The 21,363-nt window shown below is 38.5% G+C and overlaps 1 protein-coding gene across 2 annotated transcripts; it reads left to right on the top strand.

The window, feature by feature from the left end:
* Positions 1–239: 239 nt before the first annotated feature.
* LOC136441001 (arf-GAP with dual PH domain-containing protein 1-like) lies at positions 240–21,095 on the top strand. 2 transcript variants are annotated; one of them, XM_066437226.1, is made up of 11 exons: positions 240–428; positions 8,646–8,779; positions 9,212–9,303; positions 9,802–9,994; positions 11,492–11,638; positions 12,176–12,259; positions 12,470–12,532; positions 13,027–13,098; positions 14,379–14,601; positions 16,849–16,914; positions 18,105–21,095. In XM_066437226.1, exons 1-10 carry the CDS (start codon positions 347–349, stop codon positions 16,911–16,913), a joined length of 1,155 nt encoding a protein of 384 aa, XP_066293323.1. In that variant the 5' UTR covers positions 240–346; the 3' UTR covers position 16,914; positions 18,105–21,095. The 2 variants fall into 2 exon arrangements, with proteins under 2 accessions (XP_066293323.1, XP_066293324.1); XM_066437227.1 differs by lacking the exon at positions 16,849–16,914.
* The last annotated feature ends 268 nt before the right edge of the window (positions 21,096–21,363 follow it).

Below are 21,363 nucleotides of genomic sequence, written 5' to 3'. Positions count from 1 at the left end.
ACACAGTAATTGTTCTATTGTCGGCAGTAGCTACGTTTTGGCCTTCCTCCAGACCTAAATTGAACCGTCATATTTCCTTAGCTTTGATTGACGTGTTCCATTGATATGGACGGAAGAAAAACCCACACCGACTTGTCCGACTAATGTCCCTTCTCCGAAGTGCGCCAAAAAAACGATGATGACGTCAACATCGGGCCGAGAATGCCCATATTTGGTCATTACCGGAAGTCCGGGGACTCCGGGGGTCATACCATCATCCTACGCGGAAACGCAACCTGCACAGAAAGAGTGGCGGCGGTGGAAAGCGCGGAACTTTACCGATTTCTCCATTTTTACCCCCAAAACCATGGTCGAGAGGAACAAGAAAGCGTTACTAGATCTTCTGAACAAAGATGGGAACAGTGAATGTGCAGACTGCGGTTGTGGAGGTAGGTTTTCTTGTATTTTGACCCAGAAAACACGTCGGGTTTTGAACCAGGAAGTGCCTTGTACAGTGTCATATGCTGAGAGAACACAATGCGTTTAGCCTTAAAAACCGAAGTAAAACAAATTTCAGCGCTAAGGCTTGCTAGAATCACTAGGAACTTCGGCTATACAAAATTCTATAATGATATTTCTTCCCTATATAATAGAAACAGTGTATGATCTTGATATTCGTGCCCTTTTTGTGGGGAGGGCGCACAAGAATCTTCTCTTGCCTTAAAGGAATTTGTCTTAAGATATGTTACTTATAAACAACACAAGATATGAGTCTCTTCAATCTGAAGGACATCAGTAAACAAGTTTATTCTGTACAAACACTAGCTGTGGTTTTCTAAATTAGATAAAACACAATGCTCCAAAAATGTTACTCTACTCTAAAAATATATATTTTATGATTTTGAGATGTGATACTACTTGTGTCGACCTTGATAATTTGTATTTTATTGATTATCTTTAATTTTAACAGGATTCCTCGGCATCTTGCTCGTTATACAGCTGCATAATTTACCTTCATGAATAGTGCATGAAACAACAAAGGGGATAGTTCATTAATTATAGTTTTGGGCGAAAAGGGTTTTCATTTTCGTGTAAAAACAATTATGTCTTTTTACTTGTGCAAATTGTTTTTCACTTCATCATAGTATGATTTCATTGACAGTCACTGTATCTTTTCTTGCTACGCAAATTTCTCTAAAATACAATTTCCCCTTTCACTTTGACTTTTTCCTGCATGTTTATCTAAAACACCCCTGCTATGGAAACACCCACCTACTGTCATTCCCGTTCCTCATTTTTATACTATTGAGGTTATTCCGGCTTACCAGTCGCAACCCATACACTAAATGTCGGGCAGTAGCTTTCTAGCGAGGTCCAATCATATGGCTGCTCGCAGGTCACCGAACGTCACCGACAATTAGCCAATGACGGTCGAGTTTTGGGTTGTTAACACCCCTGGTCTTATGTAAATGTCATCAACTCAAACCAAGCGCCTTTGAGTTGTTATTCCCACTACTTCCATACGTATACATCTAGATCTAGATCTATCAGTTTGTAAAGTTAACTTTCACCACCAAAACGCGAAGAGACTGAAGAGATGAAGTTTTACAGCTTCAACGGCGCTGCACTAGCGCTAATGGAGCGGTCATTGCGGGATTAAAAGTCATGTGCTGCAAGTCACACGAAAAGTTACTTCGTAATGTTTTGCCGCTATCAACAATGAACCAGTAATCGACGGACAAAGGGTGTGAAATATTCCTTCTTGCCCATCGCGTGCCAGTAGATTGGCGTTAATTTGCTACTTTGCATTTGAAAGGACCGGCTTTGTTGGCCGTCATTGGCTAATTGTCGGTGACGTTCGGTGACCTGCTAACAGCCATTTGATTGAACCTCGCTAGAAATTTACTGCCTGTCGTTAAGTGTTGGGCCCACCCCCCCCGCCATAGATATACGGAATAGCCCCAAAAGTGGCGTACTGTACTTCAAACTGCTTTTTTCTTAATTTCTAGACCCTCCCCCATGCTGCAACTGCTACTGTGACATCAGCCAATGACATAGTCCTTTAAAATTATCTAAAACTGAACCATTGATACTGTAGATGCGTTAAAGTTTGCGAGATCAAATTTTCTTGGCACAATGAAAACCAAGAGTTCTCAATAATACATGAGTTTGCAGTTGAAACAGTAATACTGTAGTAAGCAACATAGTGGATATGTCAGCAACTGTTCACCAATGTGACTGCAAAAACTGCCAACATCAAAATGCTGTGAATATTTCAAGGTTTATATACAGTAAACAGAAAGTTACTGAAACATTGTTACATCCTTGATGTGGGGGCAGGGGGTAGTCATTATCCTATTCCCTTTCGATTGTATCTATTTTTAGACATGTCTGACTCATTTTGTTGTGTGGGACCTTGTTCTCATGTCCTTCTTGGAACCTATATCAGGCTAGAAGTAGTAACGTCATCTCAGTAAGAAGACAGAAAGCTAGTAGATGAAACATGACTCACATCCGATCGATCCCTGAAGGAACCTTGAGTGTTGAACTTGGCTATACAAAAGACAGCAAGTAAAAATAGCCCTGCAACAGGTGCCATGACTACCGGCTCCATAGAATTTGAAGTCTTCAACTTAAACTACCCCCAAATAACCCCGCTAGGGGCAAAGTAGGGGGGGAGGAGGTCCCAGGCTAAGGCGGGCAGGCCTCCAGCCTGGCGCGGAAAGACTCAACGGTGGGAGCCGTAACAACCGCGCCAGGCAGGGCGTTCCACTCGGGTATGGTGCGGGGGAAGTATGAATATTTGTAAGAGTCTGTTCGGGCGTAAAGTGGTTGAAATTTGAGCGTGTGGCTTCCCCGGGTGCGCCCCTGAACTGGTTTCAGTAGACTATCTTTATTAATATTGATGTGGTTATTAACTAGCTTATAGAAAAAGGTGAGGCGGGCGTTCCTCCTCCTTTCAGAGAGAAGCTAGGGTCCACTGCAGGTCATTGAAGTATAGACTATATTGAGTATATAGCAGATCTAGAGTGTGCACAACATACATACATCGTGTGGACATGTCTATGACTTGTATGTTGACCTGTGAAATTGTTTACCATGATTTTTAACAAGTTTCCCAAAGGAATTTTCCAGCCAAGAGGATTTTCTAAATACACAAAATGTATTTGTAGACCAATACTAGTACTATTTCCGCTAGTTTGGAGAAGTATATGTATGCTTTGAAGTGGTATTTGTTATTGGTACGCAAACCGTACTCAGTAGCAAAGGTTCCCTTGTACAGTTGAGCAGAGGTTGTCAAATACAAGTGCTTTTTATAGCCATATTGTGTACACAATAATGTATTCATTGACAGTTCAGGGCTCGAAATTCAGTTTTGGGAATAGGTGCACTGGTGCACCCAACTTAAAAAATTGGGTGCACCAAAAAATTTTTGGGTGCACCACATAAAATAAAGTAGAATGTAACTATTGTAAGCAAAACCTAATGACAAACCTTACTGTTCCTCTTCATGCGTGTTTGGCACGCGATCTCGGCACGCAGTTTTGAAGCTTTCAAAATAGAAATTAACTCAAATTCTAACATCAAAATCTTAAACAAGTACAACAACAAAGATTTTATTATTTTCTTACACTTAGATGTCAAGAATATGCTGTCTACTAGTGTGCAGTGATACCTTACACATTAAACCGTACAAAAATATTTGGGTGCACCAGTGCACCCACAGTAAAAAAATTAGGTGCACAGCTCCAAAATTGGGTGCACTGGGTGTACATGCACCCAGTATTTCGAGCCCTGCAGTTAATGACATTGTAAACTACTTTTATATGGCAGTTGTTGCAATGTTGATTCTACAACCTTATGATGAAAATATAATATATGAGCTATCCAGATCAAGCACTATTTTTGCTTAATATTCTATAAAGGCAGGAAATTGTTCTATACTATAAACAGAAGTTTTAAAAAAAGTTACCAAAACAAGTCAGTTATGTCCAAACAGCCAATTATGTCTTTTTACTTGTGCAAATTGTTTTTCACTTCATCATAGTATGATTTCATTGACAGTCACTGTATCTTTTCTTGCTACGCAAATTTCTCTAAAATACAATTTCCCCTTTCACTTTGACTTTTTCCTGCATGTTTATCTAAAACACCCCTGCTATGGAAACACCCACCTACTGTCATTCCCGTTCCTCATTTTTATACTATTGAGGTTATTCCGGCTTACCAGTCGCAACCCATACACTAAATGTCGGGCAGTAGCTTTCTAGCGAGGTCCAATCATATGGCTGCTCGCAGGTCACCGAACGTCACCGACAATTAGCCAATGACGGTCGAGTTTTGGGTTGTTAACACCCCTGGTCTTATGTAAATGTCATCAACTCAAACCAAGCGCCTTTGAGTTGTTATTCCCACTACTTCCATACGTATACATCTAGATCTAGATCTATCAGTTTGTAAAGTTAACTTTCACCACCAAAACGCGAAGAGACTGAAGAGATGAAGTTTTACAGCTTCAACGGCGCTGCACTAGCGCTAATGGAGCGGTCATTGCGGGATTAAAAGTCATGTGCTGCAAGTCACACGAAAAGTTACTTCGTAATGTTTTGCCGCTATCAACAATGAACCAGTAATCGACGGACAAAGGGTGTGAAATATTCCTTCTTGCCCATCGCGTGCCAGTAGATTGGCGTTAATTTGCTACTTTGCATTTGAAAGGACCGGCTTTGTTGGCCGTCATTGGCTAATTGTCGGTGACGTTCGGTGACCTGCTAACAGCCATTTGATTGAACCTCGCTAGAAATTTACTGCCTGTCGTTAAGTGTTGGGCCCACCCCCCCCGCCATAGATATACGGAATAGCCCCAAAAGTGGCGTACTGTACTTCAAACTGCTTTTTTCTTAATTTCTAGACCCTCCCCCATGCTGCAACTGCTACTGTGACATCAGCCAATGACATAGTCCTTTAAAATTATCTAAAACTGAACCATTGATACTGTAGATGCGTTAAAGTTTGCGAGATCAAATTTTCTTGGCACAATGAAAACCAAGAGTTCTCAATAATACATGAGTTTGCAGTTGAAACAGTAATACTGTAGTAAGCAACATAGTGGATATGTCAGCAACTGTTCACCAATGTGACTGCAAAAACTGCCAACATCAAAATGCTGTGAATATTTCAAGGTTTATATACAGTAAACAGAAAGTTACTGAAACATTGTTACATCCTTGATGTGGGGGCAGGGGGTAGTCATTATCCTATTCCCTTTCGATTGTATCTATTTTTAGACATGTCTGACTCATTTTGTTGTGTGGGACCTTGTTCTCATGTCCTTCTTGGAACCTATATCAGGCTAGAAGTAGTAACGTCATCTCAGTAAGAAGACAGAAAGCTAGTAGATGAAACATGACTCACATCCGATCGATCCCTGAAGGAACCTTGAGTGTTGAACTTGGCTATACAAAAGACAGCAAGTAAAAATAGCCCTGCAACAGGTGCCATGACTACCGGCTCCATAGAATTTGAAGTCTTCAACTTAAACTACCCCCAAATAACCCCGCTAGGGGCAAAGTAGGGGGGGAGGAGGTCCCAGGCTAAGGCGGGCAGGCCTCCAGCCTGGCGCGGAAAGACTCAACGGTGGGAGCCGTAACAACCGCGCCAGGCAGGGCGTTCCACTCGGGTATGGTGCGGGGGAAGTATGAATATTTGTAAGAGTCTGTTCGGGCGTAAAGTGGTTGAAATTTGAGCGTGTGGCTTCCCCGGGTGCGCCCCTGAACTGGTTTCAGTAGACTATCTTTATTAATATTGATGTGGTTATTAACTAGCTTATAGAAAAAGGTGAGGCGGGCGTTCCTCCTCCTTTCAGAGAGAAGCTAGGGTCCACTGCAGGTCATTGAAGTATAGACTATATTGAGTATATAGCAGATCTAGAGTGTGCACAACATACATACATCGTGTGGACATGTCTATGACTTGTATGTTGACCTGTGAAATTGTTTACCATGATTTTTAACAAGTTTCCCAAAGGAATTTTCCAGCCAAGAGGATTTTCTAAATACACAAAATGTATTTGTAGACCAATACTAGTACTATTTCCGCTAGTTTGGAGAAGTATATGTATGCTTTGAAGTGGTATTTGTTATTGGTACGCAAACCGTACTCAGTAGCAAAGGTTCCCTTGTACAGTTGAGCAGAGGTTGTCAAATACAAGTGCTTTTTATAGCCATATTGTGTACACAATAATGTATTCATTGACAGTTCAGGGCTCGAAATTCAGTTTTGGGAATAGGTGCACTGGTGCACCCAACTTAAAAAATTGGGTGCACCAAAAAATTTTTGGGTGCACCACATAAAATAAAGTAGAATGTAACTATTGTAAGCAAAACCTAATGACAAACCTTACTGTTCCTCTTCATGCGTGTTTGGCACGCGATCTCGGCACGCAGTTTTGAAGCTTTCAAAATAGAAATTAACTCAAATTCTAACATCAAAATCTTAAACAAGTACAACAACAAAGATTTTATTATTTTCTTACACTTAGATGTCAAGAATATGCTGTCTACTAGTGTGCAGTGATACCTTACACATTAAACCGTACAAAAATATTTGGGTGCACCAGTGCACCCACAGTAAAAAAATTAGGTGCACAGCTCCAAAATTGGGTGCACTGGGTGTACATGCACCCAGTATTTCGAGCCCTGCAGTTAATGACATTGTAAACTACTTTTATATGGCAGTTGTTGCAATGTTGATTCTACAACCTTATGATGAAAATATAATATATGAGCTATCCAGATCAAGCACTATTTTTGCTTAATATTCTATAAAGGCAGGAAATTGTTCTATACTATAAACAGAAGTTTTAAAAAAAGTTACCAAAACAAGTCAGACTACGTATTTGAAGAAGTTATTTCTATTCTGTATGATCATTCTTTAAGCTGGTTTAATCCTTTATTCTGTGGCACGATTTCTAATTGTCATGTGAGTGTGACATAATCTGGCACAAATGTTGATTGTTTCTTCCTTATTTCATCATGTCATGGTTATACCGTAAATCTTGTAACATTTGCAGCGATTAAATGTTTGCCATTTTTGTGTTTAGTTTTCACCACCAACTTAGCACTCTATGAAAAGTCACTCTGTCTTGCGTTACAGTGGTTGTTTTTTTTTATTGCCAACTCTAGCATGATTTTCATCGTTAAGCAGAATTTAATTGCCTTGAACTTGAAATGAATGTACAGTAGTTTGCTATGTAAGCATTGATCAGGAAGTGGTAGTGTCAGTCCGCGTGTGTGCCTGATGGTACCGTTTATTTTTTGACCTAACAAAAACTTTGGGACAAACCAATAATTATGATAGGGGGGGTTGCTTAAAACCGATTCATATGATTATTATGCAGTACTGGTTTAACTATTTTAGGACTATATAATTATGTCTATTCAGTATGTTGCATTAGGTTATTGATGAGTCAAAGTCTTGATATGAAAATTCATAGTACTGATTGCCCCCTTCTCCCAAATGTTAAATGAAACACCCCTCACTCAAGGAGTCATGACTCACAGAACATTTCCTGAGTTTGTCTTGGATCTAGCTTGAGTTAAACTTCAGATCTAGGATTAGTTTCCAAATGTAATTTGTAGATTTCAAAAGTGAAAAAGGACTGACTCACCCTGCTTTAACAAGAACTTTAAGATTGTTCTTTCTTTCTATTCATCTAAATCAGTGTTTAAAACAAAAATCAAGCTTATTTTTTGAAACCTGTATGTTACTGGTTGGGGCCTTGAATGTTGTTCTTGATTGAAACAAGGTGTCAAATAAGGTGTCAATCTGGGGTTAATGACCTGAAGATCATTGTGCCCAAGTTACATGTATGCTCAGCACTTGGGGTCTCATCTAGCCAAATTAAAAACACACACAGACAATACATTATTGATATGACAGCTAGTTTTTCAGCATTTACTTCCAACATTTTCTACTGAAAACAACTAGGAAATGTGCTGCCATAACTGTGGTGTGTAGAGTTATGCTTAGAGCTGTGTACCGGTACACTAGTACTGTACCGATACAGTACCGGGTACAATCAATTAGGTACAGGTCCAAAATACCTGACCCTGCTGTATCGGTACTGGACCTGACTTAGGGGATGGCCACTTTGACAGATAAAATTACTATGAAATCTTTTTCATCTGTGTTTGCATAAAAATAATACATAGCACAATCAAATATTATGTTTTTTACCAGTTCAAACATGCTTTTGTCCTTATTGAAAATCTAACATTTTCCGAACAAGTAGTTTAGGTACAGGTTCAGGTCCGGACCCGTACCTTAGCCCGTGTACCTGTACCTGTACCTCAAATTTGTTTAGGTACACAGCTCTAGTCATGCTACTTGTGTATTAGCAGTAGTTGGGTTCAAGTGCCACTTAATGACCTGAGTATGACTGATCCAGACCTCTTAGCCTAGTGGTACATGTAAGTGTGTTGGATTTTTGAGCTGGCGGGCCCGGGTTCGATTCCCGGGAGTCAGTAGACTGTGCTACTCAGTAGTCCCGTGCGTTTCACTTGGCATTACGGGGATGACTTGCTAATAATGCATTCGATGACCTCCTAGGTGTGAACAACTGTTCACTTACCTAACTTAATTTCCTGAAATTTTTCTTATTTCAGATCCAGACTGGGCCTCAGCCAACATTGGAATCTTCATCTGTATCGACTGTGCGGGGATCCACCGCATGCTCGGGGCGCACATCAGCAAGGTCAAGTCTCTCAGGTTAGACAGCTGGAGCGATGACCAGGTTGAGGTAAGAGCCATGGGCTGTTCCTTTATCCACTGTCCCTCCCTCCTCCCCTTGAAGAAGAGTTGCAACCTGATCAGAAAAGCAGATTTTTGCAATGTACCGTACTGTAGATTTATTTGTTTTTACTGGGACTTAATTTGCGGTAGAAGGGGAAAGAAGGTTTTTGAGGAGTTTTTGCTTGAAACTATTCTGTAGTACTTAGTAGTTAGTACTAAATGCATTCAAAGATGACGTCTTCATTTGCAGTGTCAAGAATTCTCGCTCAGTGGAGTTAAGTATACTCAGTTTGGTAGATTTTTTTTAACAAATGTTTGATCATTCCAAGCTACAGTCACGTGGATGGCTACTTTTGGCCGTGTATTATTTTTTATTCTTTTTAATTATTCTTATTAATTTTTTTATGATTAAAGGACAATTTTTCTTTTCTTTTTCTAGTTCATGACAGCTACTGGTAACTTGGCAGCAAAGGCTAAATATGAGATCCACGTGCCTCCCTTTTACCACAGGCCAATGGCAAAGGATCCTCAGTAAGTATGACATCATGTGTTACAATTATACTTCAAGGTCTTCACTATAGCATGGTCTCTTACTGGTGTTTCATACTTTTTTCAAAGCATTTGGTGTGATACCTCTTGAAGGTGATCCAAGTTTTGAATTTTCGGTTTAACAATTATGTTATGAAAAAGCAATTGAAAGCAGTATAGATTTCCTATACATGACACATAGATGAGTTAATGATTGACAAAATTCATATAAATGCTTCAATGAATGAATGTACAAAAAACTCATCTATAAATGAATGAATAAATGAGTGGATGGATGAAAAAAAATGAGTGGATGAATGACCAAATTGCTGACAATACAATATTGCATTACACATGTATCAAATATGGACACTTTAATTCAATCGACACTGAAGAAGAGTGACAGATGTCACTTCGAAACATCCAAAAGTAATATCTGTATTTTATCCAGTTGTAGAGATTGAATTGTGTCTAACCTTCATTTTTGACTATCACATACAGGGTGTTACGCGAACAGTGGATCCGCGCTAAGTACGAGCGTATGGAGTTCCAGTACTTGGAGCGACAGACGTACCTGTCCGGGTACAAGGAGGGATTCCTGTGGAAACGCGGGAAGGAGAACAGCACATTCCAACAGAGGAGGTTTATACTGGCAGAGGAGGACGACATCCTCAAATACTACCAGAAGGCTGATGTGAGTGTGTATACGTAGATCATTCACTTAAGCTTTAGTCTCCTATAGCTGACATTGTATGCCATTGAAGTTACTGTCATTCACTTTATCTTCACGGTGGCAAAATTTCACGGTGTCAGGAAAATTGACATTTTCACTGAACTTTCACTTCACGGTGGTGGCAAGTGATTTACAGTTGCCACATTAGTTAGAAACTACATCCAACCATTAAGACCATCTACGGTAGACTCCGAGTGTCACATAGTCTTAAACAGAGACGAGTCCGGTTTGCTGGCCACTGCCATCGCCCGGGGCCAGCGAGGAGATTGTCTCATCTCTCACACTGTGGAAACCACACGGGAAAACACACTCCAGGAAGCTGACCTTCCCAAGGACTATCTCAAGGGACACAGGGATTGAGTTGGAGGACTTGGGAGCAGCCATGTCAGACAGACTGATGTGGGCCTCGGTCGTACAAGGGCTCGCCCCGTCCTCTGCTGCTGAGGTCGACGGATGATGATGATGATTTACAGAACAGATATGTGAAGGAATCATATTGATAACAACAGGGTTTTTCATGGTGATGACAAGTTCATGGTACAGAGGTGACTGTGAAAACAGTGAACATAAAGTTACAGTGAAAGGAACAAGAATTACAGTATACTGGTGTTGGTGAAGTATAGGATGTTAACCCAGGGCTGTGTCCAGCTTTACATTTTTTTCCGTTCCTCTCATTATTTGTTAATTTTCCTTGTTAAATGTGTCATTTAAAGCTTATGAAAATACATTTTCATCAAATTCAGATTTTTGGACGGACCAGGTGACATTTTTGTCCTTCCTTGGACAGAGGGAAGGGTACTGGAAACAGCCCTGTATCCAGACCTGTACCTAAACCTTTGTGTCTGCAGTTTAGATACACAGCACTAGGACTGAAATTCCACAACTCTGTAATCACAAATTTGGCACAGAGATTTCGTCAGATTCCTGGGCACCTTCTTGTAACAAGGTTCCAGAAGACGCAGCAAACCTTAATGTGATTAGTGCTCCTCCTTATTGGATTTTCCCATCAGCATGACAAGTGACTTCCTCATTGGTGAGAGGATTTATGTCAATCAAGGGGCAGAGCCAATAGATCTTGAGATTGAAGTGTGTGGTATAATTAGATTATTGGTTGTTGTGTCATCTGGTGTAGAGTGGTTTCCAAGTGTTGAATGGATGTCATTTCAGTACTAGGGCTAACTAATCTTGTATTTGTGAATGTGAATACACGTTTGAAAATCATATGTTTGAAGTATTTGGGGTGAATCACAGTTCACCTACTAGAGCCAAATTGTACTACTAGTATACATGTAGCTGCAAAATAAGTCAAAATGGATAAGGAAAAAAAACAGAAAAAACAAACCATAAGCCATAACATAGGAAAATCTCAGCAAATAGGAGCATCTTTGATGAAACTTTCTTCTGAAACAAGGAATGAATTATTTAAGAATGACTTGATGTGTTACCTTTGGGTTTTAGGCAAAGGAGCCCAAGGCAGCCATCAAGATCAGCGAATTGAATGCTAACTTCACTCCAGAGAAGATTGGGAACCCCAATGGCCTGCAGATATCCTGGGTGAAAGATGGCAGCACAAGGAATATCTACGTTTACACAGAAGATGGGAAGGTACGTTTAAAAGTCCTTCACGTGTCTGGAACTCTTGCGAGTATACGTTCGGAAGTGATTGGTCATTATTGATCCTGTGAATACCTTAGTGTTGGAAGAAATTAGCATAATATCAATTATGATAAGTACCAACACAGATGAGCTTCCGTAATTAAAAGTCTTTCTGTTTGCCCGGCTCAAAGTACATTTTTGGGAATAGGTGCGCTGGCGTTTAACATATTTGTTTTATTCTACAATTCCATAGATAGAATAAATTTATGCACAGAAATAATTTTGGGTGCATGAAATCAAAACATGAAATTAGTTTAAGTTGGATGTCTGCAAAAGTTTATTGCTACTTATAATCGTACATTTTGTTTTATTTAGTTATCATGTTTCTCCAAAGAAGTGGAAGGTATGACAGAACAGTTGTTCCTTGGCAAGGGTCACCTTTTCAAGACTGTTAATAGTGTTATTACCAAAAATACATATTGATACAATATAAGTAACAGATTATCAACATAGAACTAACAATTTTCCTAATCTTTCATTGTGCAGGACATAGTAGACTGGTACACTTCTGTCAGAGCGGCCAAATACAACAGGCTGAAGGTGGCATATCCAGGTGGTAATGATGCAGATGTGAGTACAGGCTCTTTTTATTCACTTCTGTTGATCAGGCGGGTGCACTTCCATCATAGATTGCTAGGTGGTGCACCACAAAGCTGAGGTTCCTTGTTCTTTGTATTAAAAGTCATGATCAGTGTGGAGTGCTGTTACATGTGTATATCAATATGAAATTCTGTACAAATGTGCCATATTTGATTTTTGTTGTCTTTGTTGTTCTTGTAGCTGGTGACGAGACTTACCCGAACTTTTGTAAAAGAAGGCTGGCTGTATAAGACTGGACCAAGGGTATGTGTACACGATTGTGCATTTCTTTCAATGTGGGTCACAAACATTGGTGAGAGACCAAATCCAGGTAAATGTGGAAACTCAAACAATAGATGTCATGACATGATATGCTTGATTTTTGGCAATTCAAATCTACGGTGTACATAATTTTTTTGTGCAAATATTTTGTCTTACCCTTACCTCTTCCCTCATGACCCAATTTGAGCTTCTCACGAATAAACAAAGGTTCCAATAAAGGTGTTTTTTTTACTGTTAGTCCCATTCTGCATAAACATTACTGATCTAGTACTTCAATGATTTCATTCACGGGCATTTTTGTAACAAAAGGGAGCGAACTTGGATAATTGTGGCTCAGTGAATCCTTGGTGAATGGAAATAAATTTTTCCTTGTTGGCCTCCCCCAAATGTTGTTATATGCTGCAACCCTTTCTTTATTAGGCAACCCCCTTATTTGCATATTAAATATTTTTCTCTCTCCCCTCTTCCCTCATTAGCATAATGAGCCCTACAAGAGAAGATGGTTCACCCTGGATGACAGGAGACTGATGTACTTTGAAGACCCTCTGGTGAGTAATGTCATTATCAATGCCCTGCCAATTTGGTTTGCTTTTGGAGCCAGGAAGTTTTGGCCCCCTAGTTTTTGGAACTGCAGGGGCATTTTTGTTTGAAACATTATTTTATAATCAACACAAATGCATACTGTAGTGTACTGAAGTTAAGGAAATAGTTGAAAATATTCCACTGTCATGAATGAAAAATATTTCATTTCAAAACATACTGGTCACCAACCAAGAGTACAATTAAAATGGCTTGAATGTATTTTAGTTGGGGGGAGAAAAATCTTGAAATATCAGTATTAATTATTTCAAACCATACTCCATAGTCTGTACTTTTGCTGTAAGGCATCTTCTAGCTTAACCGTCAACCCGCTAGCTACCTAACAATACAATTTGGTTCCAAAAGGCTACTTCAGCATGGAGAAGGTTAAAATGGGAGAAACACAGTACAGTAGAATCCGCTTAACTGCACCCCCCATTTGTCAGCTTTTTTGGTGCAATTTTCCGGCTGGTGCGATTATGCGAAATGGCCAGCTGGACCGCACCACCATGGGCAAGGGCATGTTTTGTTAGTCAGAAACACTAGCACAAAGAAAACAGACGAAATTATTCAGTTATCAACTTTATTTATTGACCCTTTGCTGAAAATAAAGAAATGACTACGAACCTGTTTTGATTTTGCATGCTTTCATTTTTCCATGCGATCTACCGCATTACAACACACGTAGTGTTACAGGGGAGATATTCTGAAACATCGTCATGCCACTCATGGGATAACAGTTTCTGTGTTACATTACGTAGAGTGCAGTTGTCGATTTACGTAAATCATGTACCGCCATGAAACTATGAATTGAAACTAAAACTTGGTTACTGATACCAAGGAGGTTTAATCCTCCTTGCTGATACGAGTGACCCGCCCGGGACCTCCCATACGATTCCTATCAACGTAACTGTCAAGGGAGACCGCCTTCTTTTGCTACTCAAAACAGTTTTGAACATATTGGCGGTATTGCGCCTTTCCACCAGCAGGTATCGGCTCATTTGTACCGCGTTTGCCGATTTCACCGCTCCTTTTCAGTTAAATTGTCGAGGATTTTTGGGAAAAAATTGTGCAGTTATCCGGCATTGGTGACCATGCGCGGTGCAGATATGCGGAGTCACTAACAATGCAGTGAATGGGAACCGGTTTTGGATATTGGGATTTGGTGCAATTAAATGGAAGGTGCGTTTATCCGAGGTGCAATTAAGTGGCTTCGTCTGTATTAACAAAATTTGTCTATTCTATCTAGGATGCCTACCCTAAAGGAGAGATCTTTCTCGGACACAAAAGCGACGGATACAAAGCGCTGGAGGGCGTTCCTCCAGGAAAACAGGACGTGGGGAACAGCTTCACGATCAGGACACCGGGACGAGACTACCTTCTCGGCGCCGAAACGGAAGAAGAGCGCGTAGAATGGATGGACGTGCTTCGGAAGGTGTTTGACCGTCCAATCTCGCCTCAAGACAGTACTGGTAGGCGCAAAACATCTTGGAAGTCCTAAATGCGTGATCAGTAGACATAACTGAGTTGTTGCTAGTAGTACTATTTTTTGCAGAGTGACATTTCTTTTTATGGTACCTACTTTGACTCGGTGAAAATAGTAGTTCTCTTCTCTACTGTGTAAGCTGTGTGTAGAAAGTAGAAATACTATTTTACCCTTATTCTTTTGACTTATTATCTTAACATAGTGGAACAGCTATAGTGGCTTAAACCAAATGCATGTCAAAGAGTATAGTCAAGACAATTAGAATCCGGTGTAAATTTTTCTTAAATACAGGTACTATATCATAACCTAGTACTACATTGTAGTTTTATCTTATTTTATGCATTTCAATTTTTTGTGATATGAAATTGAAAGAAATATATGATTATCATGATGGTATCTTGATTTGATGCCAGCCATGAGTCATGGGAGTTTTCTCATTGTCAAATAACCATTTCCCGAGTTCATATTAAATGTCTAAAGATGCAGTTCTTGTATCAGAATGCTATTATTTGTGGGTTCAACATGCTTCATTTCCTATGAATATCCCCTCCAAAAAAGCTTGCAATAAGATACATGTAGAATAATAACACAGCTTAAAAGAAATAATTGAATAATCTTGAGAAAATCAGCATTTAACATGAAACAACTTGTGTCTTGACAATGAAATGATTATCTCTGCTTCGCAGAATTGATTTTAATAATTAAAGGCATTATTGTTAATATAAAGATAATTACGATCAGTTTCATAATGTCATGGTTGGCGCCATTGTGTACGTCACTTAAATTCTAAGATGCCAATTTTAATAATTTTAAAATGTATTTTCTAACATCATGTGTATGACAACCTTGGGCAATTCTAATCATTATAGTACTCATTAATTTTGCAATGTTTGAAGTAATAAAGAATTATTATATTAAAGTCTTTAAAGCAGAGCATACATTGACTTGAGTTTGATTGTTCTAATGTTAGGCCACAGCAAGTAAATTTTATGGATGACATCCTCCACAGACTCCAAAAATAATGAGATAGGGCGAAAAAAAGCAAGGCGGGCAAAAAAACAAGATTCCTATACTTTCAAATTTTGAGATCATAAATCTTGTTAAACAAGAATTGAGGCGACAAAATATGATATCTTGACCAACAGATCTTTTATTCCTGCATTCAACCAATGAGGTTTCATATATGATATAAAACCTCTTGATTCAACAGTAAACATGTCATTGTAGATGTGTATACATCTCAATAGACTAACTACAACAAATACAGAAAAGAGCTTGTCGTACCATCATCTGAAGCAACTACACTGGATATTCATATGCGATGAAACACCTTGTGTATACAGCTCAATTAACTAGAAGCAAGGACATTATATAATGTCCTTGCTAGAACAAACGCAGAAAACAGCTTGTCATACCCTCATGGGCAGGAACTACACTGGGTATTCATATGCAATGAAACACCTTAGACTGTCAACGTTTACGACATATTTGCCATTTTTTGGCATGTTGACTACCGTCGGAGGGCAATGAAATTTCTTGTTTTTCATTTCGAAATCAGGCGAAAATTGATGAGCGCGCTGATGTCATCCATAAAAATTACTTGCTATGGCCTTATTATGATTATCATGATTTCAATTTCTTTTTTGCTACATTTCTAAATCTTGTAATTCAGTCATTAAACATTATCAATAACTTTTGTAGTCTTTATTGTGCATAAAGCCCTAATAAACCTCAGACAACATTTGAAGGAATCCCAGCTTCTGCTATCAATTTGAAATGACAGTGGCTAAAATTGCAGTTGGGAGTTTCTTTCACAAACGTTAGATTTTACATTTAGTTTCACATTTAGTGCTGTCGTACTCACAGGCCCTCAACCTTCTTCTTTCAACAACTCATTTCATTTAAGAAATATCTAACATATCACTGCACTGTATCTTCTCTGATCTTTAACACCTCAGATTCATGACTTCCAACAATAAGCCAATTCACAGTTCAAAGTGCATTCTGGTCTAAGGTCAAAGTTGAAGGCCCCTGACCTTTGACCACAATGCAAAAGTGAAGTCTTTGTTAATGCTTTAAGTGTGAAATTCTCCTTTTTGAAAAAATGATATAGCACACTCATGATAATGCGGTGTCTAGGATAAGTTTTCATGAACACCTGCATGTGACCGTTGTCTTGTTCAATTTTTTGTGTGCACTTATCGTGGTCACGTCTCTCCTTTCTCTCTCGCAGCTGCGGCCAACCTGGTCCACAAGCGCGGCAACGCTCCTGTTCTTAACTCTATCCTGGGGAAATAAGGTGGTCTAGTTTTGCATGACGTGTCAATCAAACCTCTCTCTCTCTCTACGTGTGTGTGTGCTGCTTGGAGAGCTCCCGCTTCAAGCTTGTTTACAGGGTAGACTGCTTTCTTGTGTTCTGAAGGTGATGAGCAGCAACTTTGACCTATGACCAGAACAGTTGAACTATGACCTACACCATTCAATACTAAGCCTAAAAAACAAGACCTGGTTTTGCCACAACATATATGCAAGCTCTCGACAATGCTGAAAGTTTGATAAAATCAGGACTCCACATAAGCAAGCAAAGATATGAATCTGATGAGGATTAAACTCTCTTTAAAGCACTTTAAGTCTGAGCATTCAATATTATATGAAGAATAATATACAAAGCTGAAGCTACAACTTAAAGAGTCACATGTCTCAGCATTCAACACATGATTTCTTTTAGAAGCATTGTGGCAACATACTAGACTGCCGTATTTTTGCATCAATGCAGAAGTATTGTAAGTTGAAGTACCTGCTCATCCTCTTCTAAAGAGTGGAGTTAAACCTGTTACCACTAAGTCCAAATCTTGATATAGTGCTCGAACATGTTTCATTTATTTTGCTTTATTCATAAAACACACAGTGCATATGACCGCCTCTGGTTAAATGACCCTTTTCTTTTGAAGTTTGTCTGCTGGCCTTTTAGACTTAGTACAGAACCTTTTGAAGGCCTGATCATGATCTCAGGAAACGCACTATCCTATCATTAACAGAAGAGCGATATGCTAGTTAATGGTTTGAAGTGGGCATGTGCAGTTTGATGTATTGTGAGTAATATGTCAAAGTTGAAGGTCCCTACAACACATGAAGAATGGCCAAGGGCCTTCAACTTTGACATAGTACCCACAATGCATCACACTGCACATGTGCACTTCAAACCATGGACTAGCTAATTCAATTGTCACAGCTGGAACATTGTAAAAGGTGTCAGACAAGATGGTTGTAGTGTAGTTAACGACTTTAAAGATGTTAAGAGCCATGAATTTCAAAGAAGCATTGGAAAACTGACATCTCTAAAAGAACTCAAACGTGATGTCCGTGGTACTGAAAAATCCATCCATCAATATGTCCTTTTACGAAGACTTTTTGTCATGTTTGATAATTGTTTCAATCCTCGATTGGGAGAGACACAGATTCTGAACTAATCCCCTGTCTTGATTCCAGTTTCAGGGCAAATGGCGTCCAAGCCAAGAAAAAAAGGCAGCTTTGGTCTGTTCAAGTCTTAGGGCCTGGGGGTTTAGAGAAGCACATCCTCCAAGAAGAGATGTGCTGTCCAAGCATGGTGAAGAGATAGAACTGTTTTTCTATAGTTCTTAAGTGTGAACGAGTCTTCTTGAAGAATTTCCAAGTGCTGACCGCTGCTTCCAATCATGAAGACAATTCTTAAATTAGTGATGTTTTAGTTTTCAAAGGGCTAGACAATGAAATGTTTTCACCCCAGCTGAACTTTGAAATAAGCCTACCCCTAAACAAGGAGGTTATATAGGGCTGCTGGAAGTGTGATATAGGCAGGCTAGCCCTTAAAGTTGATGACTTCTGTTCATATCATGCTTATTAGGCTGCAGTTTGCATATTGATCACAAGGGGGCAGCCCTGCACTGCTGTCACAATGTATACCAACATGCCAGAAAGGAACAAGGTGTTTACAAATTGTAACATAGCAGCCATTGTCTAGCAAGGTTATGATTAGTTTTGTCTGTTTTATAATAATGTATTTCCTGGTCCAGTTCTGTCATATTTTGTTTCTTTTTATTTGTTTTTGAGGCAATTTCAACGAAAAATTGACCTGACAGCGTGTTTCGATCTAGCAATCATAATCATGTAAAATGAAGAAAGAATATTACCCAAACAATCAACACAGGTAAATCACTTTTCTATGCATGAAAATGTTCTACATAAATCCCCAGACACAGGAAAAGAAACTCCACTTATTTGGAATCTTTTTGCACAACTTTTCATTGAAGTCTATATCCTTGGAGGGCTATCTAGGTCTCAGTCAAGAAGAGGCCTTTGTACCTATATTATGTACACACAAGTGCACAATTAGATGCATGTTTTGCTTGTGTTACCTTTAGTTTGTGTTTCTTGTATGTTGTACTCTGAGAAAACATTCCTTTATGATCTTCTGCATACTAGGGCCCACCAGTTAGATTTGTTGGTCCTCGGATTTTTTGCAGAAAATTTGACGAAGCGAGACAAAGAAAACACTTAATGTTAACATTTAGAATAATTTTTCATTTTTTTAAAAATTGGAAAGAAATTGAAAACCAGGAAGACAACAATTATCCTTGTGCCAAATTATGAGCATTTTTGAGATGATAGATATCCAGTGGACATTCCCTTTTCGTGATCAGATCAGAAAAAAAGGAGTGGGGAAATCTGAGAATCACACAATTAAATTGGTTTGGCCTTGTGTGTTGCTGTTGAAACTTTGTGCCATGTCATTTCCATGTATATATCTTATAAATCTGTGTGTGTTCTACATGCTTGTGGGATGTTACAAGTTATTCAATCATTGTAATATAAACTAGATCATTTACAATTAAACTGAGGCCTGGAAAAATTAATGTTGTGTTTTTGATTACGGCCCTGAAAATAATAGCCAAAGGAATCCAACAAATACACTTTACAATGTAAAACTGAAATGCATCTGTGAGGACACATTGTATACACTGATAAACTGAACAAAGAAGTACAATGTTAACAATGTATTCTTATAATCAACTGTCCAAAGCCTTAATCTGTTAACAAAGTGTGAAATACAGGAAGTCTACTCTGACTTTTATCACTCAGACTTGAAAATTTCCCTTGTCGACCATAAAAAAAAACAATTTTTGTTAGGGTTGTCCGTGTAACTGGAAACACATCATTCAACATACAGAACTATGTGATGCCATATTTGGAAGTTCAAAACAGCTAAAAATAGCATTTATTGTACCAGAATATAATATCATCTTTAATGTCTTATGACATTTGTTTGAATATGGACAGTGTGTATACGTAGGATTTCTGGCATTTTGCTAAGTGCTGTCATTTCACTTTCTGTTAATAGATGTCAAAAGTTATTTTCGTTGTCAGACTTAACATCAAACCGTAACATAAAATCTGTTTTAAGATTTGAGAAAGAAAGTTTGGTACAATCTTATTTCACAAATATTTGAAAATCCTTAACTGCTTGGTAAGATAAACTACTGTAAACTGGTATTACATAATAGGTCAATTTGTTGTGTTGTCAGACTTTCTGTAACCTGAAAGGTTTTGGGAGTAAAAGGTTAAATTTGACGATATTCCAGTCTCTTCCTGGCTATTGCTTTTTGGCATGCAAAGCATGCCTAGACCATAAATGGAAAATGGCTCTGTGTATATTACTTCTGTGTGTGCTTCACTTGTTTTTGGACAATTCTATCCGAAAATACCAGTATGTACGATTTTATATACTACTTTTATATCTGGTATATCTCAAAGTCTTTGGTGCTCAAGTGTGATCTCAAAATACTATGTAAAAAATATGTTTGGTTATTAATAATTTACTAACCTGTCTACTCTATGCACTTGCATATTTGTAACACATAGTCTTTTACAGCAAAGGTGGCAGAAATCAAAGAAGACTGAGTAAAAAGTTTTCTTTAACATAACATCAATTTGCAAGTTTGAGATAAATTGTAAGTTGGCAAAATGAAGAACATTCTTTCTTTTATATTGAAGTCTGGCTGTTTAACTGAATATTTTCTTTTCCCCTTTCCATATCTAGAAATATTTTTAAAACTACTTCCAATATGTTCCATATCAATCATATTTTCATTTTTCCCATTTTTTTGGACAATCAGTGCCTTGTAAATTTTATACTTAAAACTGTCTATTTGTGTTAGTTGTTTACAGCAATTTTTATACTAGAAATCCTGTTGTATTATATCGACTTATCTTCAACTGTAGCAGATGTTTAGTTGAAAATGATTCAATGTCTGGCTGTAAACAATCAGAAAGGCTCGACCCTGAGGTGTTGCCAAAAAATGGACACTTTTGTTACATGTTTTGCTGTAAGGAACTTCAAAGGCATTGAGATGAAGAGATGCCAAATATGGACATGTAGATGGCATAAATATGACAATAAATGACCTGAAATAAATTCAGAGAAACATTTCTCTGATGTTTGAACTTGGATTTTGTGATTATTTGTATTTTTGAATGCATGCATGTGAATGATCACAGAGCAGAATTCATGTTTTGTGTGGGTTGTACGTTGTGTAAAGATGTTCTACAGCTATTATAACATATATGTATAAGTAATATCGGTTCGTTTACTGAATACTTCTACTTCTACTTTGAATATAATATCTCAATCTTTTAATTTCATTTTCCACCTACAATAATTATTATTTTGTAGAATTGTAGTCGATCATTTAGTTGTGTACAAGAATGCTGA

The sequence above is a fragment of the Branchiostoma lanceolatum genome, chromosome 8 (assembly GCF_035083965.1).
Source record: "Branchiostoma lanceolatum isolate klBraLanc5 chromosome 8, klBraLanc5.hap2, whole genome shotgun sequence".
Taxonomy (NCBI): Eukaryota; Metazoa; Chordata; class Leptocardii; order Amphioxiformes; family Branchiostomatidae; genus Branchiostoma; species Branchiostoma lanceolatum.
The sequence above is the reverse complement of the archived record's forward strand: the minus strand, read 5'-3'. Positions and strand labels throughout refer to the sequence as shown.

What these genes read in the sequence shown, in the direction of transcription:
- LOC136441001 (XM_066437226.1), top strand. Translation starts at nt 347, where the DNA reads ATGGTCGAGAGGAACAAGAAAGCGTTACTAGATCTTCTGAACAAAGAT. An exon ending in GGAGCGATGACCAGGTTGAG is followed by an intron (nt 8,780 to 9,211) that starts GTAAGAGCCATG and finishes TTCTTTTTCTAG; the next exon opens with TTCATGACAGCTACTGGTAA. An exon ending in TGTACTTTGAAGACCCTCTG is followed by an intron (nt 13,099 to 14,378) that starts GTGAGTAATGTC and finishes TATTCTATCTAG; the next exon opens with GATGCCTACCCTAAAGGAGA.